We start from the raw sequence: 25,978 nt of genomic DNA, 5'->3' as shown, positions 1-25,978 counted from the left end.
GGGGGGGGGGGGGGGGGGGGGGGGGGGGGGGGGGGGGGGGGGGGGGGAGCTATTTTGTTGCACTCAGCCCTGGCGAAAGGATCTTGCCTCTTCCGCGTCTTTCGCGAGCTCTCTGTCAGTTTTCATGCCCGTCTCTTAGACAGCTCGGCAGCCTTTTCCCCATCGGGTTCTTTAAGTTGTCCGGATCTGAGCGTAGCGTATTTTAGATCTGCAGAGGAAAGAAGAGTTAGTGAATGGGACGCGATGGCGATGACGATTGTGCGTGCGTGCGCAAAGAGTACCTAGGTGTCTTCTCTGAACTCTGTCTGGCTTGAGCGCCACTCTTAAATTGCGCTTCCAGTCTGGAGTAGATACCCCCTGTCTGCAGCAACACACACACACACACACACACAAACCGACATCAGGCAGCTGCATAAACTACGACACCAGGGCTGACCGCTCAGCACCCGCATCATGACCACATGATGTGAAAGGAGATCAAACGGCCGGGTGAAAGCTACGTGTTCGGCATCCTGATGCCAAACGACATTTTGCGTGTCCGTGAACAGCTGCTTGCCTCTTTTGTGTCCTTTGATTTGCTCGACTCCTGTTCTCCAAACCTCATCTTCGTCAGGTAGCCGATGATCTCCACCATACGACGCTGGTCTGGTTCAGAAGGACACACACACACACACACACACACACACACACACAGGGAATCAAAAAAGACTGCAGGAAAACGGCTTGATGTCAACTTAGTGGGAACGTATGGAAGCCTATAGGGGACTTTATTAAAGATACTGATGTAATTCCACTATAGTGTAATCATTTTCCACCTGCGTATGTGTTATTTCAGTCAAAGTAAAAATAAGAAATGCAAAAATCCAATCTGCGTTTTCATTAATGAACTTTGACCATATTAAAAGTTTTTAAATTGGATTTTCATAGTCCCTCTGTACAGCGGACAATATTCAAAATGTTAATTCAAATTTGAAAATTGAAACGCAATAAAAACTATTTAACCGGGTTTTCTTTCTTTTGCGAGCATTTCTTGGAGTCACAAAAAAAGGTTTCGAACAATTTCTTAATGAAAACGGCATTTGATATTTCATCTTTTAAAGACCGTACACTATTCAAATGAGATAAGCCAAACGGCGCCCACGGTCTTTCATTTACATTTAAATGTCACCACACTTTTTGTGTCAAAATGAAAATGCCATCTGTCAGTCAGGACGTCACTTCCTGTTTTACTAACTAAGTAGCATTGTTTGTTTCAATTTCAAGTGAGTAACATTCAAATAAAATCCCCTCTTCCATAACGATGTAAGATTAAAAGAGTAAAGTAAGAGCATTCAAAAGACCTATTTTATTTGAATAGGTGGCGCAAGAAATAAAAAAGTATTAATCATAATCATCTTTACCTTCTTCCCTCTGAGCGTCCTGGTTGTATCGCATGGAGCGAGAACTGTCCCACTTATTCTTCTGGGCACTCACTCTACAAAACACACCGACCAGCATTTTTAATGCAATGAAAAGCAGCTGGGTTTAAAACATTTAAGTCAAATCAAGTATATATGAGAATACAAATCCTCATCTGATACTGTGGATATGGAAGTGTGTAAGCAGAAGTGTGGAGGTATTCTAAATGACCTTGTGACTCACGTGAAAGGTGTGTTGTCCCGGGACAGTGTCTGAGGGAAAGGAAACCGGGTTTAGAAAAGTCAACGATGCAGCTTTAAAGTTACAGTCGGCCACTCGGCGTGTAAATATGTACCACTAACACGATTTTATTAAATCTAATGAAATTATTTAAAAAAAAATTAGAATAAAGTAAAATGCAGAGATTAACAACAAACAGTGTAGCGTACAGTGCTTCTAGATGAATGAACATAAATAAACAATAATAAATATAAAATATATAAATAAGCAGTGTTTAATCAATGTTTTTCGAGTACTAATGCATAATTCAGAGTGAACTGTATGTACAAATTCCACAAAGCTGAATTATAATAATAAAAACTTACATGGTTAAAAATAAAAACTGCATGGATAAACAAATTAATAGCAACGTGTAGTGTGTATACAGTTCCATAAATGCATCAAAATGAAGTTAAATTAAATCAAAGTTACGATAGTTTCAAAAGCATTACTCCCATATCTGTTTCAGACATTTCCAGCTGTAAATAATACCCCCTGCTGCAGTTCAACATTTATTAAGCTGCAGCTTCACAACGCATTGTACCACAAGACCAAAACAAAAAGTATTTTCAATGTTTGAGATGCATTCTGCAGTATTGTTCTCCACTGAGGAAAGGAGTGAAGTCACTGACTCACTTTCTCTGCTTTGTCTTTGCGCTGGAAGTTTGGAGAGGACATTTGTTTTCTCAGAGGTCTGTGGGCCTTCTTGGCCTTCTTAGCAGCTGGAAAACAGAAAAACACACCAAAAGAAAACATGATGAATATACTGTGACGGCACACGGCGCCATCTGCTGGCCAAAGAAAGCAACTGTTTTATTTCCCTTCCTTGTGAGAAAGGGCTGACGTGATAAAGATAGATGTGATGGAAACGAGTGCAATGAGGCGCTAAATGTAGAGAAATGTTTCATTGTGTCCTCATTTTACTTTGATCATTTAAAGACACACACACACACACACACACACACAGAGAGCTACGAAGCTTCCCCACCTTGTTTCTTGGACAGCTCCTCTTCGTCCCCCACCTCATCCTCGGTGACCTCTGACCCCGTGGTGTACTCCTCATCCTCTGACAGGAGAGTCTGCTGCCTCTGGAAGGGTAAAGTCGCATTTAGTCGTGACAAGCTCCCCTAAAGGAGACAATGTGTAGCGGTCGAGGTTTCCGTACTCATTTATGAAGATTATTATTTACCTAGTGGACTCACTTGCCTCTCGGCTGTGTGCAGCCAGCGAGGCATATTATTTATGTTCCTGTTTTGCCACGCATATTTAAGTGCATACAGTTTTTATGTGAACGCCAGCTTATTTTGTGTATGTTGGAATGTGTTTGAACAGTTCGATGGTGGATGGATGACGGTGGTGTTCAATGAGATGAACACATCCATCAGTGACAGAAGAACTAAGGTGTCGTGTATTCCCTGGAGGGAGTGATGCCGACTTTATAGTCTTCACACCTGACTTTATCGAACAGGAGATCTCGGTAAAAGCGTTTTGTGATCGTGACGACGGCTGGCTGAACGAAGTGTGATGAAGGGAATGAGGGGGAAAAGTTCCTACCAGTTGCAGACTCCAGTTTTTCAAAAGGGAAAACTGGTTAAAAAGAAAAAGGAGTCAGAACCAAAGAAATGTACACGCTGTTAGAAGATAAGTACGAGAATCGGAGAGAGAGAGAGAGAGGACTCACGGTGCTGCCGTCACCTCTCAGAGGTCCCAGCAGTGTTGGCTCCAAGAGGACCTCGCAGTCCTGAACCTTTCCTGCACTGGATGGACTCTCATCAGAACTAACACACATGAGACAAAATATTTTCCATCAGAACCTATCATAAGGAGTAGCCCTGCAAACACACACACAACACACACACTGATGATGCTCACCCCTCTGCAGGCGGTGTGTGTGACAAACACACTGCGTCTCTGTGCAGCAGCAGGTCATTGAGGACTCTGGTCTGGGTCGAGGTCACCTCGTCGCAGGTCTCGTCATCGGGGACGTTCACTATGTGGTCGCGCATCTTACAGCCCTCGAACACACAAACACATTTGTACACTTTTTTTTAAAGTGAGGCGCTTATTGCGTGAGGTGCTGATCCACAGTCAGCGTATGACCCGCGGTAGATGGCGGTCGGCACGCCTCCAGTTTGGGGGAAACGGACAAGAGGGAAAGCGACATTATGCTGCGGACGGGCAGCTGCAAAATGTATTACGACCACCTGAAGGAGAGGATCAACTTACGAAAAAAAGTGAACCAGGTGAAGCCAATGCAGAAGTGCCTTAAAGCTGCATTCTCATAATGGCCGGCAGGGGGCGACTCCTCTGGTTGTATAGAAGTCTATATAAATGACTCTACTTCTCTCTTGATTTATTACCTCAGTAAACATTGTAAACATGAGTTTATGGCCTCAATCTCTAGTCCTCTTTAATACAGCATGATGTTCATTTAGTGAATTGTGGTCCATTTAGAGTGAAACAGACCATAAAGCAGAGTAGGCTTTAGTGCGGGTCTACCTTGTGATTGGCAGGTTGCTACAAGAGCCGCATAGGGCTTCTCTAAGTCCCACCTCTGCAGTCCAAATATGGTCACGTCCGCTCACTGGTTGCCGAACTCAAGGCTTCAAACCACAGCCCAGTTTTGAGTCTAACATACTTGTTGAACCAACTGGATTCCTTTTTAAAAAATGTTTATGTATAGAATATCAGTACACATGTGTTTGTCTGTTAGTGTCCATACCTTGGGCATACCGGACGGGTCAAAGCGGAGAACCCTCTGGTTGCAGCAAGGGTACATTCCTGCACCATGCCAGCCTTTCTCAGTACCCATGTACAGCACACTGTCTGGGTGGTACTTGCAATGGGTCAGCTCTGCACACACAAACAGCTACACACACACACACACACACTTAGTCAATAAGTGTTCATGTTAACTACACACAAAACCTTGCGTGCCGTGGCGTAGGCAAACACACACCTGCTGGCATCGGGAGCAGGTCAGGTAGTTGATGGTACCCCAGATTCTCCAGTAGACCAGGACCCAGGACTTGAGCTCCTCATACAGGCCGGGGATGTATTCGTGCACATCCCAGCTCTTCTGCCTGCAAACATGCACACGCACATTGTCCACGCATTATTGCTGACAGCTGAACAAACACAGGAACTATGAGCACATGCATATTGTCCAAGCACAGGACACTGCTGTTATACTTAGAGTGCGAATAGACGATCTCTCCGCGAGCATCAATGTTGATTTTCCCTGGAACGCAAGAAATCTTCCTCTCCGTGTCTTTGGTCAGCAGCTTGAGGCACAGACCGCACCTGGTGAGGCCGACACCAATGGGAGTATCGAGACCAGAGAAACCAGAAAGTGCAGCTGATGAACAAATCGCTCGTAATTAACGCTGTTGCTCTGCGGTGAAACTCACCTGTAGAGAGTGGAGGCGTTTCCCGGTGAATCTCTGCCCCGGTAGTTTGGATCGAAGAGACGCTCAATTTTCTTCTGAAACAATTTGCTTTGAGAAGGGAAATGATTTCAATGATTTTCATGAAAATGAACCCAGTGACTGAATGTGCGAGGATGACCTATTATAATAGACTTCTCTCCTCACATCACATTCATCTAAGAAACATTATTATTAAAAATCCAACAGGGCAAAAGTAGATTTGATCTTTTTAAACTCCGCAACTCACACCCAAACCATCTGCATTGATAAATAGCACTACACGTTAAGAAGAACATTATGTGTGTTAGATTTTGGGGTGAATTGTCCTTTTTTTTTTCCAGAGATGATGATGGATGTAGCTAAGAAGCCACCCGCTTCCTTCTCATCCTTATTGAGAGTTGCACATGCGCAGTACCTATCGGGAAAGGTTACGAGCATTTCAACTATTCTGGTGGTTTAGTTGGGTCGCTTTGGGACAAAACTCTAGATTAATTGATCTAAATAGAAAGAAATGTACACTTGTATTGATCCCCGTGGGGAAATCCTTCTCTGCATTTGACCCCTCCTTAGTTATTTAGGAGCAGTGGGCTGCAGTGAAGGGGAGCAACTGGGGGTTCAGTGTCTTGCTTGTTACAGGACGACCACCCATCCCCATGAACTACAGCCAATCCCAAATAAAGATTAAATATGACAGTTAACTTTGGTTTTTAGTTGTTTCTATGATTACTGCTAATAAATAAAACTATTTTTAAAGAGGAACGTAGATTTCTGACCCACTTGCCCGATTAAAAAGGAAAACTCAACATTCCTGTTACCTCTTGAACTTGTCTTTTTTGTCCCTGATGTCGTCGGCCTCGTTGTGGCTAAAGAGCTCGGCGATGCGCGTCGCCAAGTTGCTGTTGATGCAGTTCATGTTGCAGGGTGTGGCCACGATGGCGCTCATGTGTTTGTGGCAGTACTGGATGCACTCCTCCACCTGAACGTGGACAAACACAAACCGCTCTTATAAGACCTTTCACGGCAACAGGAAACTGAATTTTTAATGATCCTACAAAAATTGCTACTGAAACACGACTGTGGAAATGCTACTGTGACGTTAGCTCTCCTTACAGAGCAGTGGTCCAAATAACTCTTGGGGGCAAAAGAGCGTCTACACTCTTAACACCCATGCAACATCAACTTAACAAAGCTCTATGTATGAGGCCTCTGTTTTTTCCTGTACTGGTATGCATAACCAATTATCAGTTGTGAAACATAAAGATGCTGGGGGAATATTCTTGGGAATATGTTGTTGCAAGGCAACACATAATTTTTTTTAATTCTTTTTAATATGAACAACAAAAGGCCCGAAGTACGTCACCACACCCAGCGTCACAACACTTACTAACGTATCCATCTTCAAGAACTCGGAGGAGATCAGGATTGAGATCACATTGCTGGGCTCTGTAACCGATAAACACCACGTGACCAACCAAGCGAAACCCCACAACAGACACACAACACAGAACACACAGCCGGTGGCCCACCAAACACACACACACCACGTTTAGTGACCAGTAAGTCGAGCGCCATCCGAGGGTTCAAACAAACAGGTAGGTGACAGCTCAGGCCCATGTGTAAGAATGTGATATTTGCTGTTATTTTACAGTTTGTCTGGGGATTTACCGAGGCGGGGTTTGTCCTTGTTCCCCTCCCCTGCAGAGTTCCTCCTGACGTAGTTCATGAGCCAGTCGAAGATCTGCACGTCACAGTGGACGGAGATGTCCACCTCCTCCCACCTCTGGAGGTCCACAGACAAGTACTCTGCAAAGTAACGCATCTCTTTGACCAGGAGATCTCTTGGACAAGTGAAGTCCTGCTTCAGGTTCTTAGTCTCGTCGCACACATGGATGACCATGTTGGGACTGTGAGGAGAAAGTTAAAATCCACCATTTAAAAAGATATGAATAGTGCAAACAATGCTATAAGTGCAAACAGTCCTAACAGTGCAAACAACGCTAAAAGTGTCTTTGAGTGTCTAGAAAATGATTAAAACGGCAAACAACGCTAACAGTGCAAACAACGCTAACAGTGCAAACAACGCTAAAAGCACCTTTGAGTGTCTAGAAAATTCTTAAAACTGCCAACAACGCTAATAGTGTGAACATCGCTAACAGTGCAAACAACTCTAACAGTGCAAACAAAGCTAACAGTGCAAACAACACTAAAAGTGCAAACAACACTAAAAGTGCAAACAACACTAAAAGTGCAAACAACGCCAACAGCGCAAACAACACTAAAAGTGCAAACAAAGCTAACAGTGCAAACAACACTAAAAGTGCAAACAACACTAAAAGTGCAAACAACACTAAAAGTGCAAACAACGCTAACAGTGCAAACAACGCTAACAGTGCAAACAACGCTAACAGCGCAAACAACGCTAACAGTACAAACAACGCTAACAGTACAAACAACGCTAACAGCGCAAACAACGCTAACAGTACAAACAACGCTAAAAGTGCTAACAGTGCAAAGAGCGCTAAAGGGCCGATCACACCGAGCTGCGTCGCTAGAATCGTCTCGTGTGTTTTCCGATGTTACGGCTGGCAGTTTAAACGCCAATAAAAGTTCCAATATCCTCAACTTTTCCGCGCCATGGCGCAGATTCGCACCGTCGATGTCAGAATTGACCGAGGGAGTCAGTCAGCTTATTTTTTATTATTACCTATAACCACTGACTTCCTGTTTTTTTTAGAACTATAACATTTCCCCCTCCTCCTTATTCAACAGCAAGAGCTCGATGTCTGCATTGAACAATTCCCCCCCCGTTTATTTACATTTGTTAATTTCGAACATAGTTAATAATTGTCTGCTGCTATATTAATGCTCTGAATCCCATATATTGCACCTTTAAAGAAGAAAGAGCATTTTTGTTAACGTGGGTTCACAGACGTCTTCGTAAAGACTGAGGGTGAGCTCTCAATACTCACTCTTGGAGCTTCGGAGGTTTGTCATCCTCCTCTGCTGCTGAGACTCTTCTCTCTTTCTTCTCCACAGCACCAACCCTGCCTGTGGGCGCCGATTTGGAGCCTGCTGACGCAAGCAGAACAATAATTATGTAAATATACTCGTAATAAAGCTTTTAGTAGTCTGTGTCTTCTACTGGTATGATAATATTTCTATTGACAAAGTTAGCTGTGCCTGAACTGTTTTATCTAGTAAAGCAAATAACATAGTCAAAATGTTCAATTAACTCTACCGTTGAAATGAGAACTAACTGCATTTTAGACTGGATAGAACGTAGATGTTTCATGAGAGGAAAAAGCTGAAACACCAGCAAGAGAGATGAGATGACACACTTATAACAGTTCAGTTCAATCTAAGCCGTTTTCAATATCCCTAGAATGCAATTAAATACCTGTTTCACAATCATATCGGTCAAAGGATGATGGAAGAATGTTATCTGACCTGTAACCATGCTGCTGCCATGGCTGCCTCCTGTCTCCACCACCTCCCCAGCGTCCAGTAGCGCGGTCAGGCCGTCAGAAGGCGAGGTGGTCCCTTCTGTCAGGTCGTTACAGTGGTTGTCCACGTGAAGAAAACCCCCGGCGCTCTTCAGCTCCTCAAATCGACGGGCACACTGTGAGATCACATCAGTGCCACAGTGTTAGTTCTCATCAACAACCCAGGCCTCATGTCTCTAAACCACTGGAATGGTTGATGGATGGGAGCGTTGGACAGACGGAGGGGCAGATGGATGGAAGGATGGAAGCACTCATAGTTACCCAGCGCTCCAGTTACCTCCTTGGGAGTGAATCCTGGAACTAGCTTGGCTACATTGTCCCAGTTTATGGGCTGGGGCACACCCCACAGAGAGCCCAGCACCATGTCCAGTACTAGGACGTTGTTGTCATAGGGAAAGTTGTTGTTGTCCGAGCAGAAGCGGCTCATTTTCTACAGAGACGCAGAGAGACGGGAAACCAAAGGCAGTAAGTCAGGAATGAACGCCTCCATCTGCCTGATCGTTATATCCAAATCAGAGCTATTTTATTGCTAGTTGATGAACAAAAAATGAATTGTCAACTGTTTAAACAATCACTTAAGTTTCATTCTTTTTTTTAAATTGTATTACTATTTTATTGCCCGAGATATCAGATAATAATTACTACATCAACAATAAAAAACAATAGTTAGTGGCAGTCATAATCTAAATGATTATTGTGTTCTCTCAAGTGAAAGCGGGAGTATTACATTATCATATGTGAGGTATTGCATCAATACTGATTAACGCCACAACTGAGAATAAAGCTTGTCGATGATAATCATCACTCTCAGTTTAGCCACCTCAAAATAAAAGTAGGGTCAGCCATATTTCTATACTAACATTAACCCTTTTGTTGGTGACTGGTGGCTGCGTTATGCATTGTTTACTAGACATTTAAATTAATATGATTTTATTTGTATGTTGTATCATTGAATACATCACATGTCATAACTACCTTAAGGGTCTGCAGAGCTTTACTCTGATTTGATTTTAAGCAGCAGCCAAAGGTCGAGTATTTAAACATTTTACATACATTGGTTGATACGATATGAATCCATGGCAAGTTATACAATGGAGGAACTTAATAGTGACGCCAGAGCAGGCCCCTCTGTCCTCCTGCTGCTGCTGCTGCTGCATCAACATCAGATGCGTTCATGGTCAAATTAAATCTGCAGCTTTTCTACACGTAGGTTGATTCAAACCGCAAGAAGGACAACATGTCGTTGACATACTTATCTGGTGTCGGGGATGTTCTTCCCCGTCGTCTCGTACAGTAAACTACGCTGGTGCCCGTTTATGTCATGGTGTCCGGGTGGTGCTGATGCTGCGGGTTCACTCCTACCGGCAACTGCAGCTAATGCTAGCCAGATAATTTTGAGGGACAGGATGTGGTGCCTTCAGGTATTCCTCGTAAAATCGTAAATCCATACTACGCGTCACAACCAATACGACCTCGCGATGCAGTCAGCGACATTGCACTGCAGTTGTTGATGGGTGCTGCTGCTTTTTTTCTTAATAATAATAAATAAATAATAAATAATTGTAAAAATATATACACCTCCAGAAACAATGATCACATTTTGTGGGAAGGTCTTGCCAAGTCTTTATAAGTTAAGTAACGAACAATTCTGAAAGATATTTTAGAAAAAAAGGTGGACCATGAAGTTGTGAAGCTTGAGATAAAGCAGCGTTATTATATCCAAGGTAAAATCTTCACCCATTAGCACAGCCACAGTCACAACTACAGTTTTTTGGAATAGTCCACGAAGGCAGCATTAGCTTTAATCAAGCTAGGTTAGCTAGCTTATGAGGTAAGTTAGCAAAGTAACGTTAAGTGGCTACTTATCACAATTAATGTTTATTCCAGGTAGCACGGGGACATTGTATCGGCGGGCTGTCCTGTCAGGATGCAAACTGAGCCGTCAAGTCCACCGAATAGAGAGGAATAAACGCTGTTTGCGTAGTTCCGTCGGTACCTGCGGACTCGTCCCCGGTGTCGCACTGCAGCAGGTCAGGCGTCCTGTTGCGTAGAGACAGCGGCCGTAAAAAGTAACAAGTCCCCGGACTTAATATGAAAACAAGTATAACAGACATAACACATAAAGCCGCTCTTGGTCTTAATAGTGGATCTTAGCTTTAAGATGTTATTTATGTGAAATGTGACGTTTTTGCCAATTCAACCTACTTTATATTCAAACTTTCCTCCGGATTACACAAAAGGGCAAACACATGATTTTTAAAATATTTATTTTTCAAAATAATTATATTAAATATTTACAAAATTACAATCTGTGACTAACAAACAACTGAACTTGTGCAAAGTGAGCAATTGAGAATCCAATCCCATTTGCCACACAAAGAAGACAACGCAGAGGACCAAGTGAGGGCAAAAGACATAATTAACATCATGAAACGTTGTCCTCACACTGTCGTATACAGATGATGTAGCAGTGCGTCTCATTAACTTCAACATTGAGCTAATTATTGTTATTGAACAATATCAAGATATTACATCTTAAATCAGACATGATGTTAAGAACGGCAGTGTGCCGTATTTAGAGAACACACTAAACTTTCTTTCTTGTACAAGAAATGGAAGGATAACCTCCTAATTTGAGACACATTTGTTCTAAACAGACGAGCAAAACAGGGAAACTGTGTATGGAAAACCCTTTTGACCTTTAATCTTATCACAAGGTCCAGGTGGTGTTCGATGATTTGAATAATAAGCCAAGGAACTACTTTGAGAAATTCTCAATGGAGGTCTATGGTGTTTTCCTGAATATCCACGGTCAGCTAATAATGAGTAAATCTTCGGACTTAAACGCTGCAAACGAATACGGACTGAGCCAACCAACGTTGTAAACACGCACATTACTTGCATACAGAGAAAGGCACGCGCGTGCAAACATCACAGGTCAGTCTTCTCTGGGATGATCAGCACTGTGCTGGAGGGCACGCTGGAGCCGGGTGTTCCCGGACTGAAGGGGGCTGGCGTTTCTCTGTACGCCGCCTCCAGCAGCACCTCCGTGGAGACCGAGGCGGAGGCTGGACCGAGGCCCGGGGTGAAGCCTTGGGCGGGGTTGGACTGTGGGTGTGCTGCAGTGTTCCCTTGCCTCTCTATCTCCACGTGCTTTAGGCCCCTCCTCTTCCCCAGGACCTTGACGTAGTTGGCAGGGACGAGTCCCGCAGCCTGGCCGTCCACGCTGGCCAGCAGCCAGCCGCGCACCTTGGGCTGGTGCTCTGAACACGGGTGGGAGAATCAAAAGGTCACAATCTGAGCTCATCAAGATGGGATGAATACAAACTCTGTTATGTTTTTCCCCACAGCATGCTTTCCATTCTTGACAATTTGTTTGTTCCTCAAAGGACAAACGTTTACATGCTTTTTGACTCATGTCTTTGCACTTATAATAGCATATGGACAGGACAACGAGGGCTGTAACCCCCACCTCTTCCTGATAAGGATAATAACCTTGATGACTGGATAAATGTAATTTAAATGTTGTAACATTGATATACATCTTGAAATAATACTTCAACTCAGAAGAAGGTGGATGTGGATAAAAAAAGAACCAGGTGAAGAACCAAATCAAGCAAAATTCATGACATTAAAATCCAGTTTTGCTACTGAACACTGCAGCATAACGTTCTAGTGCACCCAGGAGTGTTAAACCAATGTCCAGCAGTCGTTAAAAGAGCCCTCACCTCTGGGTGCGAGGTTGAGCATGTCTCCAGCCCGCACAGAGATCTCCTCCTTGGACGCGGCTAAAAAGTCATACTCGGCTCGGGCCACCACGTGGTCATCCTCCCCGGTGGCCCAGTTAGTGGCTGGATAAAGAAACACAAAATGCATCGTCACTTGTTAGAATAAGAAGAAGAGTAATAGTAGTGAGCTTCATCAGAGTTTCAGAGAGATTTTTTTTAAATTCCAGGTCATTTCAAGAAATTACCCCCTGGGGATGAATAAAGTATATTTAATCTAATCTAATCTAATTTGAAAAGCCAGCAGTCTGAAATGAAGTTATTTTTGTCAGTTCGGTCCGTGACCGTTGCTACCAGCCACTCAAATGTTGTCTGCTGCCTCTGAAATCTATGTAGAACACTGAGCCAGTGGTACCAGGCAGTAGAAAGATGGGATCTTTCATGTCCCTGACCATTCTTATCACTTTTTAATGAATAATAATTCTTCATATAAAAAGGAAGTGGCAGGTGACCTGAAATGTGGACCTGCTTCCTTTAAAAAAAAATAAAAAATCTTAGCTCTTTTGTTAGTACTGTCATTTGTGGTTTTATTGTTGATTTACTGTTTCTTGTAGTTTGCTTGTATGTTTTTTTTTCTTTCTCAATCATTGTCATTAGTAGTGTTATTGTTCTTGATTTATTGTTTCTTGTAGTTTGATTGGTTTTTTTTCTTCAATGTTTGACTTGTCAATCATTTTTGTTGTTTACTGTTTCTTGTAGTTTGCTTGTTTTTGTTTAGAATTTTTTAGATTTTTGTTTTTACATTGTGATGTAGTGTTTTAGTCGGCACCTCAGGAAGAAGAGTTTCTACCTTGGTAGTAACTAACGGGAATTCCGGGTAAATAAAATAAATACATAAACATTTACTCAAGCAGGCTAAATTCAGCCCCTGCCAGCAGTAATTGGGATTTGCTGAATATAACATCGCCAATAGCTTGGGACTTGATGGCAAAAGGTGAAAGCTGCTGATCTAAAGTGCAGAGAGCCCCAAGAATAAAAGGGGACGGCCCCTGAACGTATAAAGTTATGTGTACAAAAATGTGGAAGTTTACCATCTCATCTGCAAGTGCAAAATCTTGAACGTTAGTCTCACCGTTCTCTTCTGAGCCAGGGCCTGAGCTCAGCAGTTTCCAGATGAGGTAGGGTCCCCCCAAGACTACGGCAAAAAACAGAAAGATTGGCCAGGACTTCACGGGCTGACCCTCCATCCCTGCCCCATCCCTGCCGGACACGCTTGTCGCCAGGGCATCACTGGCACTGTCGGACCACAAATCGTCGACCTCGGCGTCCGACCTTCGTCCCAGCAGCCTCTGTAACCTTCGGTAGAAGTAGCGCAAGGTGCGTACCAGAGCAAATGCCGACAAAACCCTGGTGAGGTGTGAACGCAGCCGTGTTAGGTGGTTGGCCACGTCTAGCACAGCGCGGAAACTGTTATACACCGCTGAGAAGGTGGCGTCCAGCATCATGCTGACTGAGGCAAAGGCCTGGACGATGCTCTCGATGGACTGGAAGGCGCCGCGACTGCTCTCCTCCGCCTGCTGCACGAAGCGGCTGGGGGCAACGTCTTCCGTGTGGGAGATGCGGCCGTACCCTCCAAGGCCGTGGCCATAGCCTCCGCCGCCGTAGGGGCTGTAGCCCCCATACATGGAGCTCCCATATGGGCTGTAGGAGGGGGTCAAAGAGCTGTAAGACGGCCGGTAAGCCTGCTGGACGGGACGGGGGGGAACCTGGGGCACCATCCGGGTCATGACCGGAGGGCCTGCAGAGTAGGAAGGGCCCACAGCTGGTCCAAAGTTTGCAGATCTGTTTGGTGGTAAAGGTCAAGACAAGAAGATCAAAACATCTGTACTTATTTTGTATGGGAGCATGGGAAATGTGCCAATGACCTGAAGCTAGGTTAATGATCCTGTGTGATTACATGTGTTTGAACTACCTCACAACATGACTAACGCAGACATGTAAGAAAGACTATTTCGAAGTAGCGAGGGGCCATTCAAAACTACTGCAAAGGTTTAAGTTATTGTTTCGTGCTACACTTAGTAACCTGAGCCTCCAGAAGAAGACACGACAGGGCCTCGTTGGACCGAGCAAGTTAACGTTAGACGGGCAGCTAGTGGTGCAGCCGCTGCTTTGTTTAAATGTCTATCGTCGGTAAAATAGTCTGACTTGGACCTGTTCGGTTCACATCACGTGTGCGGCCACCTCGGCGTAAGCTAGCTAACGCAGCAACAACAGCGAACCAGCTAAAGTTAGCTTCCGGTCCAACACACAAACAGGCTTTTATAGCTCGTGTACCTGTAATTTATAGGCGCACTCATTGCCCCTGGAATGAGCCTTTCCCATGGCTTCTGTGGAGGCTGTGGATCCATCGCTACACGTATAGCCACAATGTGTAACCAGTAATGCTAACTCTTTTCCGGATGTGTAATATCTCTTTCCGGACCCTGTCCCAGCTTCTCCAGATGCGTTCCTGGTCTACTCGTAATTTTCTATTTCAGATGTTGGAGAGATTTTGTAATAACAACAGTAGAACACCACTACGACTAGTAATAATAATAATAATATAGGCATATGGATTTATAAATAAACCAATATAATAAGAATCGGATTAGCAGGCTGATCAAAATGCAGGAAACATATATTGTTTTCCTTCACTTTCTATTCAAATTAGGACAGTAGTTTATTTCTGCCATAACCTCTTAAGCAGAGTGATGATCACCAAGACCAGACATTTGAATGAAACACGTTTCAATCCTCTTGCTTCATGGTGCTGGGTATCTTTCCGGATTTATTTTTATTTATTTAAATGAATGTAATCACTCAGGAAATTCCATTTCACTGCTATTTCCGATCCAGGCCGCTAGAGGGCGCACTACGCTTGTGTGGTATTGATTGAATAGAAATGCATGCGCTCACCGAGGAAGAGTATATCTTCTAATAGGTGCCAAGTGGACATATTTTGAGGTTTATGGCCTAAAAAGAACAACGCCGTTTTAATGTAATTTCGCACATGTAAAGGTGGAGCGTGTTGCTTTTAAACTCAATGTGGGAAAACAATTTTTTTATAAATAGGATGAAACGTGTGATTTATGTCCAGAGAATGAAACCAACAGGCTCTTTTGGCATTTTTTTGTTTACTAAATATTGTTATTGCATACTATATACTCTTTTTTTATTGGCATACCATGACCTTTTTGTGTTTTTTTTTGTGATGGCATAATATATTACACTTTTCTGGTATAATAAACTGTGATATTTTAATGGCATTTATTAGGCATATGTATAGGTATGACTTTTTTATGATACATCTTATAGCATTCTATACTCATTTGTATGGAATATTATATACTACGACATAGACCTGGAACAATACCTGGAACGTAAATAACTATAATGATTCAGAATAGAAATTGAATCTCATTAATTAAATGTCAAGTTCTTCAACAGGTTTAACAAAACTAATATTTGTTAAATTTAAGAACATAAATAAAACATAATGTAAAAGCCTAATGGGTATGGTAAAATGTAAATATTTTTTTTATTTAAACAAAATGCCTGTGAACTTAAAAGCTGAACTTTTGACCATATTCACCATATTTCACCATATTCCAAACAAAATTAATTGACATCAGTGATGCATTGTTATACTGTATCTCCAAAAAGGGAAAAGACTTCCAAAACTACTTTCAATAATACAATCACACATTTAGTCTGCGCGTCACATCCTCAGTATATCTTTTTCGCCACCATGGCACCAACTGTGCTATCAGAGGTGATCAGACCAGAAAAACGGACAAAATAGAGATTACATTACATATTATTACTGCAGTTAGATCTACCCAAATCGGTTTAAAGACCTACGTATATTGTTGGCAGTATCTTCAATCTTAAATTACCTCTCAAAGCTATTACAGTTTTTCTCGATTGCTAAAACACAAAACCTTGTTCCTGTAGCACAAACACCCAAATCTTTTTGTCATTCCCAGAAGCACACACACATTTCCCATAACCAAAAACACAATTCACCTGTGTCCACACATGTCTCAATATTCAAAACACTTTCTGCAAAACCTTACACAAAAGTGACCAAATAAAGCATTCTTTACACTACGTGTTCATTCAGCAAACACATGCTCTCAATATAATTAACTCAAGTTATCATAACATAAACTCAGAGACCACACCCTTCTCAAGGTGAAAACACACCAATCAGAATCGGGGGTCAATAAATAGAGCTTAGAGGCATGCTCATGTCCTTTGGAACAATGGATCCCAACCATGCAGAGGTTGAGAGACAAGAGAGAGGAAGAGGAAGAGGAAGAGGAAGATGGATATGGATATGGATATGGATATGGAGAGGGAGAGGGAGAGGGAGAGGGAGAGGGAGAGGGAGAGGGAGAGGCAGAGGCAGAGGCAGATGGAGATGGAGATGGAGATGGAGATGGAGATGGAGATGGAGATGGAGAGGAAGAGAGAGAGGGAGAGGGAGAGGGAGAGGGAGAGGGAGAGGGAGAGGGAGAGGGAGAGGAAGAGGAAGAGGCAGAGGCAGAGGCACATGGAGAGGGAGAAGGAGAGGGAGAGGGAGAGGGAGAGGGAGAGGGAGAGGGAGAGGGAGAGGGAGAGGGAGAGGCAGATGGAGATGGAGATGGAGAGGAAGAGGAAGAGAGAGAGGGAGAGGGAGAGGGAGAGGGAGAGGAAGAGGAAGAGGGAGAGGGAGAGGGAGAGGGAGAGGGAGAGGGAGAGGAAGAGGAAGAGGAAGAGGCAGATGGAGAGGGAGAGGGAGAGGAAGAGGAAGAGGAAGAGGCAGATGGAGATGGAGAGGAAGAGGAAGAGGCAGAGGAAGAGGAAGAGGCAGAGTAATTTCTGATAAAATACTATGGCCTGACCCTGACCTGAGACAAGATCATACTGATATTGATGCCGATGCTGATGAACCTGTATATGTGCTCAATCTGGAAGTGCTGTGAATAAACCCTATTATTGACATTTTGGTGGCAGTGTGTTGAATTAATCCCTCCTGTGTGTAACAAACACTAATGTAGTCTGTGTTTTGACAGCTTGTGTGTATTGTCTGAGGGTAAAGACTGATTGGGACCCAGAAGTTAGATGTTTGGACTGTTTGGTGTGAGTTTTTTAAATTGTGTGTGAAGATTTGAAAAGATGGTGAGTTGTTCCAGGAATTGTGTCTTAGCAATCGAGAAAAACTGTAACAATCCTGAGTTTTTTTCTTTTTTACACTGTTGACGATTAAAAGGCACTTCTCACTTCTGTCCAGCAGAGGGCGCTGTGACTTATCACAAACGAAGACCCCCATCGGCGTCTACAGCTTTCGATATTGTGGCTAAAAGGGAATATCCCTCATCTGTAATACACCGTATTTAAATTAAGGACGCACATATTTTCATGACTATTTTTCAAACTAATGTCCAGTCATTTTAAATTCCTAGTGGTTTGGCTGAGGAGAATCATTCGCACTGCCCTATGGTTTGCACTTCATTATGTAAGCCTACATTATGTACGAGAGAGTTCAGATATAAAGTGTGAGCTGAATAAACAAATTAGTTTTTTTTTACTGCTTTTTAAACTCTAAAAAAATGAATTCTAGGTAAGAAAAAAACACGTTATTCACATTATTTCACACAATCAGATCAGTGAGGGAGAATTTAATGTTAATAACTTTCTGCACTACATTCCCAATTCATTGTCACTGTTGTTGTTTTTATATTGTACATACATATTGTTGTTTTTAGTTTTTATATTGTACATACATGTTGCTACTCTGTCGTCTTTAATGTCTTTTTATATTTATCCTGTCATTTGTAATTTAAATATGTATGTACGACGAAAGCGTACGTGTAACCGGAGTCAAATTCCATGTGTGTGCACACATATACACCGTATAAAGGCTTTTTGTGTGTGTGTATGTGTGTGTGTGTGTGTCAGATTTAGGTACTCATTTCCTACGTCACTCTCCATTGATTTCCGACTTGGCAACTCTCGAGATTTGACTTGCATAACGTGTGAATTTGGTATGAGGACGGACCCCCCTTTGGCCTCCCACTTGCTCTCAGCATCAAGCCAAGTGTTGCTCAGTTAACACCGTACGGTTGGGGAGGGGGCGGCTTGAGCTGCAGTTAGTGTGAGGAGAGCTGCTCTTGAGCGCAAGCAGTGGGTGCAGGGGTGTACAGTGCGGTTTGAGGAGGGAGCCCTGTGATGTCAAGCTCTGTGCGTTGAAGAGCCGTCACTTTCGAGTCACTGTGGGGTAGGACGAACAGAGGGTGCCTGTGCGTCGCCTCAATGTAGGTGTGTGGCGTGACAGTGTCAGGATCCCGGGCATGAGGTGGGACTCCAAAGTGTCGGCCCGTGATGTAGCTGCGCGTGGGCAGACACTTGGAGCTGGTATTTGGGGTTTGACCTTTCTTGTGGTGATAGCCTATGGGAAGGTCAACGACTGTTAAGGATCAGTAAAGTTTTTATTTGGCTCGAGAAAAGAGAGATCTTACAAAAAAACAAACATAATAACATTTGGGAAAATGTTGAATGCCTTTTACAATTTCCTGGAGCGTTGTGCCATTTGAATCAACGAGCAACTAATCCAAATTAAACATATTATTTATTTACCCCCAACAAATGTCTATGATGTTCACATGTTATTTGCAATGTTCAGCTCATTATGTTGTTGTCTTTTGTCTCCCTTTTCACAAAGGACAATAAAGAGATGTTTAAAAATGGTCAAAAGTACGAGGACACCAAAAAAGTACGGTCATATATGGTTTGTGGATGTTAATGTGCTGCAGCCTCTGGTTTCAGGGTTTCCACCAGATTCTTTTAGGACTTGGCTGCAGGTGTTTGGCTCCAAATCGCGAAGCATTCAAATGAAACGTGAGCACATCGCTCTTTGGGTGAACTGCTTCACGGCTTGTAGCTCGGCGAGAATATCGACGCAACTCTCCTGTCTGTCCCTTAAATATGGAGCTGCGGCCAGGGTTGCGGTTAGCTTAGCTTAGCATAAAGAGACTGGGAACAGTCGGAAACAGCTAGCCTGTCTGCAAGTTAGCAAAACCCCACATCAAACTTCAGTGTGCAAAACCACAACGCTCATTAACTCAAACCTAAACTGAACTGGAGTCTCATTTACAGCAAGAAAGTGGATCATATTTTTTAAAACTACGGAATATAACTATTCTTTTAAAGGGGCAAAGGCAAACTACAAAAACAACAGCCCCAGGCCAAAATACTTTAGTAAGATACTTATGGCCATAGAGTTTGTGATATTGATAGAAATGCAGTTAAGGCATGGAAACGGGAGAATTTATCAGTAGAAGCTCCTAAAGCAATTGTACTCGGATTGTCCGATGATCTGCTGTTGGATGGTCACAAAATCGCCCAAAATGCACTGGAGGAAATTGGGCTTTCTTGACATTTTTAAGAGGAAAATGTGGCCAATTATTGCCAATTATTGCAGACACATTTCACAGAGGTTGAAATGAACATTTTCTGGGGCAGCCTCAAACTTACCCTGTATATTTCTGTATTTATACAAAGCCACAAGAGGTGCTAATCATGGTAGAATCCCTAAGCTTTCCCTCACACCCATATCTGCCTTTCTGTTTATGCGTACAGATATTTAATCGACTGGCATAACCAGACCTATGACTTCACCCTAATGCAGCATTCCTCTACTCACTCTGAAATTCCAGTGTTCCTGACTGATTGATTGGTTGAATGGTGTATTTTTGCTGGTACTTTTCACAAAACGCCGGCTCCTCGTCGCTCTATGTGTATGTGCCAGTGTGTATGTGCCAGTGTGTATGTTCTCTTTGTGCTCCGAATGTGTGTATTGCACAGAGTATGCATGGCAGACGGGGAAGTGGAACTGTCAAGTGAAAAATGTTGGCAGAACAAACAGAACTCTTTAGCCTGTGGGCGCCACGCAGTATGTTGACATGGATGTGACAAGGTGTGGCTGTTTATGAAAAAAGGGAAATACAGTAACTGAAGGGACAATACTGTAGTTTCTATTATATAAAAAGTTTGAAGGCTACTTATCCAAAGTGTATATATACGCTGTAAATCCTATGATATACACAACAAGCTGAGCTCCCAGTAGGCCACAAACACTTGAACACTTTGGACTTCGCACTGAACAGTGTCAGGATCTGTAGTGTTGTTTCGTGTTTCCTGTCTTATTTTGAAGTCCTTGTCTCTCGTGTCCTCTGTTTCTCTTCACTTCCTGTCCCTGTGATTGTCTGCCCTGTTCCTGATTGTTTCCTCCTGTGTCCAATCACCTGCACCAGCCCTCTGTATTTAAGTCCTGTTCATGTCATTCCCCTTTGTCGGTTCGTCTTGTCTAGATCGTGGAAGATCTTGTGTGTAAGACTGTTTTGGAATCCTGTTTTGGAATCCTGTTTAGCAATAAAAGTTGCTTTTCCATCGTTGACGGCGTTTGGGTCCTGTGTTTCAAGCTGCACATAACAGAACGAACCGACCAAGAATGGACCCAGCCTACAACCCCTTCGAAGGGACCCGCTTGGCCTATGGGGGCCCTCGTAGCCTCCAGAAGGGGAACTACAACCCCCATAGGGTCTCGGCACCAAACCCCTTCGAAGGGACCCGCTTGGCCTATGGGGGCCCTCGTAGCCTCCAGAAGGGGAACTACAACCCCCATAGGGTCTCGGCACCAGACCCCTTCAACGGGACCCGTTTGGCTTATGGGGGGCCTCGTAGCCCCAGGGGCAGAGGTCACCCAGGCCCAGCCCCGGAGTGGGGGGCGCAAACCTCCAGACCGCGTCGGTGGAGGGTTCCGGCTGCCGCCTCTGTGCCGCAGACTACTCCGGTTCCCGCAGTCGCCTCCGTGCTGCAGCCCTCGCCTGTTCCTGTTGCCGCCTCCGTGTTCCGGCCAACCCCAACTTCCTGGGACCTATTGGACTTCCGGCCGGCCCTTGCTTCCTTTGCCTTGTCCCAGGACGCTTTCCGGGACATGATGGAGTCCCTCCAGGCGTTAGACAGGGTCCTGCTTCGGCCGCAGTCCCCGCCGGTTCCTGCCGATGCTGTCCCGTCGTCGCCCCGGCCGACTCCAGCTCCCCGTGTCCCGTCGGCGCCTCAGCCGATCCCAGCTCCTCGTGTCCTGTCGGCGCCCCGGCCGACTCCAGCTCCCCGTGTCCTGTCGGCGCCCCGGCCGACTCCAGCTCCCCGTGTCCTGTCGGCGCCCCGGCCGACTCCAGCTCCCCGTGTCCTGTCGGCGCCCCGGCCGACCCAGCTCCTCGTGTCCCGTCGGCGCCCCGGCCGATCCCAGCTCCTCATGTCCTGTCGGCGCCCCGGCCGACTCCAGCTCCCCGTGTCCTGTCGGCGCCCCGGCCGACCCCCGCTCCTCGTGTCCTGTCGGCGCCCCGGCCGATCCCAGCTCCCCGTGTCCCGTCGGCGCCCCGGCCGCCCCCGGTTCCCCGGGTCACGTCGCCGCCCCCGGCCGACTCAGGCTCCCTGTGTTCGGTCGCCACCATGGCCGCTTCCGGCTTCTGTTCCTGGGGTTCCCCCGGAGCCCGTCTGTTCACCTGGTGGTCGCCCTTCTGCCCGTCCCCCGGAGCAGGTCTATCTGCCTGGTGGCAGTCCTTCAGCCCGTCCGCCTGGTGGTCGCCCTTCTGCCCGTTCCCCGGAGCAGGTCTATGTGCCTGGTGGCCATCCTCCTGCCCGTCCCCCGGAGCCCTTCCGTCCACCTGGTGGCCGTCCTTCAGCCCGTCCCCCAGAGCCCTTCCGTCCGCCTGGTGGTCGCCCTTCTACCCATCCCCCGGAGCAGGTCAGTCCTCCTGGTGGTCGTCCTCCTGCCCGTCCTCCGGAGCAGGTCAGTCCTCCTGGTGGCCGTCCTCCTGCCCGTCCTCCGGAGCAGGTCAGTCCTCCTGGTGGTCGTCCTCCGGCCCGTCCCCCGGACTTCTTCTGCCAGGCTTTTGGTCCCGCCTCCGGCTCCCCTTCACCCACCCTGGGGGACTGTGTTGGGTCGTCTGGAATCCGCCCCTTGAGGGGGGGGTTATGTCAGGATCTGTAGTGTTGTTTCGTGTTTCCTGTCTTATTTTGAAGTCCTTGTCTCTCGTGTCCTCTGTTTCTCTTCACTTCCTGTCCCTGTGATTGTCTGCCCTGTTCCTGATTGTTTCCTCCTGTGTCCAATCACCTGCACCAGCCCTCTGTATTTAAGTCCTGTTCATGTCATTCCCCTTTGTCGGTTCGTCTTGTCTAGATCGTGGAAGATCTTGTGTGCATGTTTTGTATCCTGGTTTTTTGGAATCCTGTTTTGGAATCCTGTTTAGCAATAAAAGTTGCTTTTCCATCGTTGACGGCGTTTGGGTCCTGTGTTTCAAGCTGCACATAACAGAACAGCACTTTAGCCCAGTTGCCCAGTTGTGCAATACTAATACGTTTAAGTACTTTTTTAATTTTTTAAAATTTATTTTATACACTTTATCCACTTTATTCTATTTCTACTCCGTCTGTATATATAATATTATTCTTGTTTTTTACTCTTTATCTTAATTCTGTTATTATACTACTTGTTTTACTTATTACTGTGAGCAATGCTGCTGTAATCCTGTAATTTCCCCACTGAGGGACTAATAAAGGATTATCTTATCTTATCTTATCTTATATCAGATACTCTACGAAGACTATGTTTGGAAAATATGGGTGGCATTTAAGCCATTTAGAGCTAGTTTAGCTAGGGTAGTTAGCTTCTAACACAGCTTATTTATCTGCTACTTTTTCTGCTTTGATCACAGGTACTGCTTTACATATGCGTATAGAATACTGACTTACTACGATGTTGGGACATCATACATTTTTCAAATATAGGAAACTTCAAAGGAAAAAGGCTATTGAATTAGCTTGAGCTCAGGCTAGCTGTGATTCCACTTCCACTCCAGCTAGCTTTACTTTGTTTGTTGTTAAAGCTAATTTTCTCTTTCTCTTTTGTGCAAATTTGACATGCTCCCCCCTTCCTAAATGTCTATGGCATAATCATTGTATATGGAAAACAGAGCCAAATATGTAGTTAGAAAACTGCGTTTTGGCTTTGTAGGGCCCTGTAGGCTATGTCAGTGCTGAATAAATGACAGCAGTCATTTTTCTGCTTCTTCATATCTACTCACTACATTAGCATACATAAACTCAGAGTATGGTTCCTCCCTAGAGTCACTCATCTTAAGTATCAGACCTCTAAAACAATGGCATAAACCTGCTGAACACCCTGGAACACACAGGTATCCACTGCTCTTGTCAAACATTCACAGTAAAAGCTTCGTGGGATTTCCCCCCCTTGCTCTGAAACATGAGTTAGGTCTTGCATGTGGAGTCTAGCTACACATAAGGTACAACACCTATAATTAAAATGTGCTGCAGGAAGTTTGCAAATTGTAGGATCAGGGGAATTGCTCTCGGAGAATGGAAGTAATAACTGCTCTCCATATTTCACAGAGAGTTCTCGGCTCAGTGATCTTATAGGTGGAAAAGATGACTATATGTGTTTATGACATCGTTTGGGCATCTTTCCAGTTGATGCAGAGGGAGGCCTTTTTCGAACCTTAAACCTTAATTTCTCTATTCAATTCCGTTTATTTAGTATAGCCCAGAATCACAAATGACAAATGTGCCTTCTGCCAGTCTGTAATCTGATGAAGTTAACACATTTAATTTCTTTAATGAATAATTTATTCACTTCCAAAAATCATGTTTACCTTCATATTTATGGTTACATGTATATGAAACCCCATATAGTTGTTTTTAACTTAACTAACATACAATGAGCATCAAACTCAATATATGAGGAATAGATAGAGGAAGTGGAATACAATTTGTACTTTCTATTATCCATTCTGCAGGCATACACCTCTGTGAGTGTACTGTTGTTGTACGAATGCACCTGATAACCCTGATGTGGTGAGATAATGGTGCGTTCGTTCAGGTAGAGTGTGACCGGATGCCTGTGTCGTCAGCAACCATTTGCAGTGAGTGAGGGTTTGTGAGCTTCACAGGAAGAAGCAGAGTGGTGGGGGTGGGGGGAGCTGAGGGAAGGGGGAGGAGACAGAGCAGCAGAGGAGGGGCATTACTGGAAATAGGTGGCCAAACAGGTCTGGCTTGCCTTTTCCAGGACATGGTTAGAACATACTGAAAGAGCCACACTGCACTAGCGCAAACTCTGGCTATGTGTGCACAGAAAGACCCACATGGCTACACAAACAGACGTGACATACAATGTATGCACGTGGCCCGTGTGCACTCATGCAGGACTAACTTGCTTAAGTGAAATATTCTGACTGATTTACTTCACCATGGTCTGTGTGTCAGTGAGGACATTGAGTCCTCTTAATATTTACCAATGCACTGGATTTGATGTTGCAATACCTTGTTTCATTACACAGCCCTGTACCCGCTACATATATCAGCACTGGATGAGTAAGCGCTGTGTTAAGAACTCAAACGTAAACATTGGAGCCCAGGGTAACCATCTAGATGAATCACAAAATAGCCTTAGTCTGCAACAGGCTTTCGTTAGCCCTAAGCTAAATATGGGCATGTAAATCTAAAAAAGGAATTATAATACCCCATCAAAACATGTAACTTTGTGCTTTGCATTAAATTAAGTCTTTCTCTGGACTAATCAACCCTCTGCAGTGAGGTCTACGGTAAACTTGAGTCAACATCAAGAAAGAAATTACGCCAGCCCAGCTCAGATGTCAAAACATCAATGTTCTGTCAAAAGGTCAATGTAGTAACCCACATTACAGGAACTATTCCCATCATGTTATGTAACCTGTAATAAAACATTTTACTCACCGGCATGTGTTTACTGGAATTTTCAAAAGTTCCACCAATGTTTGCCACCTTTTACAAGCCATTTAAATGACTTTAAAACAGGTGTTTCCTCACATCCATCTTCCTTTTTAAGAAGAAAAAAAGATCACTTTTCACTTCATTCGTTGGGCTTCACGGCGTGCAACTTTACTTAATGGTTCAATCTTGCCAACGTCATCAATCCTGTTTCCAACAACACGCGCTGATGAACCCACTGCGCTACCTGCCCACTTTGACGGCCGACCGACCAAGTTAGTGACCGCAGCTGTTTAACATAGTGAAGTATTTAGCAGCTCGCAGTCCAAAACAGTACCAAAAGGAGAGTGAATAGGACTTATATGGTGGCCAAGAATGGACTTCAAATGACGGCCAAGGTTGTTCTATATGTCAAAATAAAATCAGCGAATCGAAACCAAACGCCTGTGAGCGGATTGTTGACAGTATCCTGCGCGCTGAGGTTAAATCGGGGTTCACTGTGGTTGAAGGAAGGATGCTGCATGCAGCGTTTCACCTCAGTCTCCTTTAATATGAGAGAAAACAAACATCCAACGTTGTACATCCTGGATTCCTTGGTAGTGACGCCTCAGGACGCACTGCTTGAAAAGTACCTTTGCATTAGTGAATACTGAATTTTACAAGAAATAAGATTAGAATCCACATTCATCTATCGTGATGAAAATATGAACGACGCTGATGTAAAAGCGAAACTGTGCAACAAATTCACAGAGGGATTAGTATTGTCGATATGAGTCAAAGCAAAGTATGCCAAGGC

General features: G+C 44.3%; 2 protein-coding genes across 2 annotated transcripts; both read right to left on the bottom strand.

Moving 5' to 3' along the window:
• Positions 1-114: 114 nt before the first annotated feature.
• On the bottom strand, positions 115-9,035 carry kiaa1841 (KIAA1841 ortholog). The gene is made up of 20 exons (XM_034552306.1): positions 8,886-9,035; positions 8,553-8,724; positions 8,075-8,177; positions 6,771-7,009; positions 6,490-6,548; positions 5,921-6,081; positions 5,088-5,174; positions 4,870-4,980; positions 4,637-4,760; positions 4,400-4,546; positions 3,550-3,692; positions 3,359-3,455; positions 3,232-3,264; positions 2,666-2,765; positions 2,314-2,399; positions 1,642-1,670; positions 1,401-1,474; positions 557-645; positions 282-357; positions 115-208 (listed from the first exon to the last, which is right to left on the bottom strand). The coding sequence occupies exons 1-20, from the start codon at positions 9,033-9,035 to the stop codon at positions 123-125; spliced, it is 2,166 nt and encodes a 721-aa protein (XP_034408197.1). The 3' UTR covers positions 115-122.
• Positions 9,036-10,858: 1,823 nt separating this feature from the next.
• Positions 10,859-14,844, bottom strand: pex13 (peroxisomal biogenesis factor 13). Its single transcript, XM_034552742.1, has 4 exons — positions 14,668-14,844; positions 13,466-14,175; positions 12,337-12,459; positions 10,859-11,871 (listed from the first exon to the last, which is right to left on the bottom strand). The coding sequence occupies exons 1-4, from the start codon at positions 14,739-14,741 to the stop codon at positions 11,540-11,542; spliced, it is 1,239 nt and encodes a 412-aa protein (XP_034408633.1). The 5' UTR covers positions 14,742-14,844; the 3' UTR covers positions 10,859-11,539.
• Between the last annotated feature and the right edge of the window lie 11,134 nt (positions 14,845-25,978).

The sequence above is a fragment of the Cyclopterus lumpus genome, chromosome 15, assembly GCF_009769545.1.
Source record: "Cyclopterus lumpus isolate fCycLum1 chromosome 15, fCycLum1.pri, whole genome shotgun sequence".
NCBI lineage: Eukaryota > Metazoa > Chordata > Actinopteri > Perciformes > Cyclopteridae > Cyclopterus > Cyclopterus lumpus.
The sequence above is the reverse complement of the archived record's forward strand: the minus strand, read 5'-3'. Positions and strand labels throughout refer to the sequence as shown.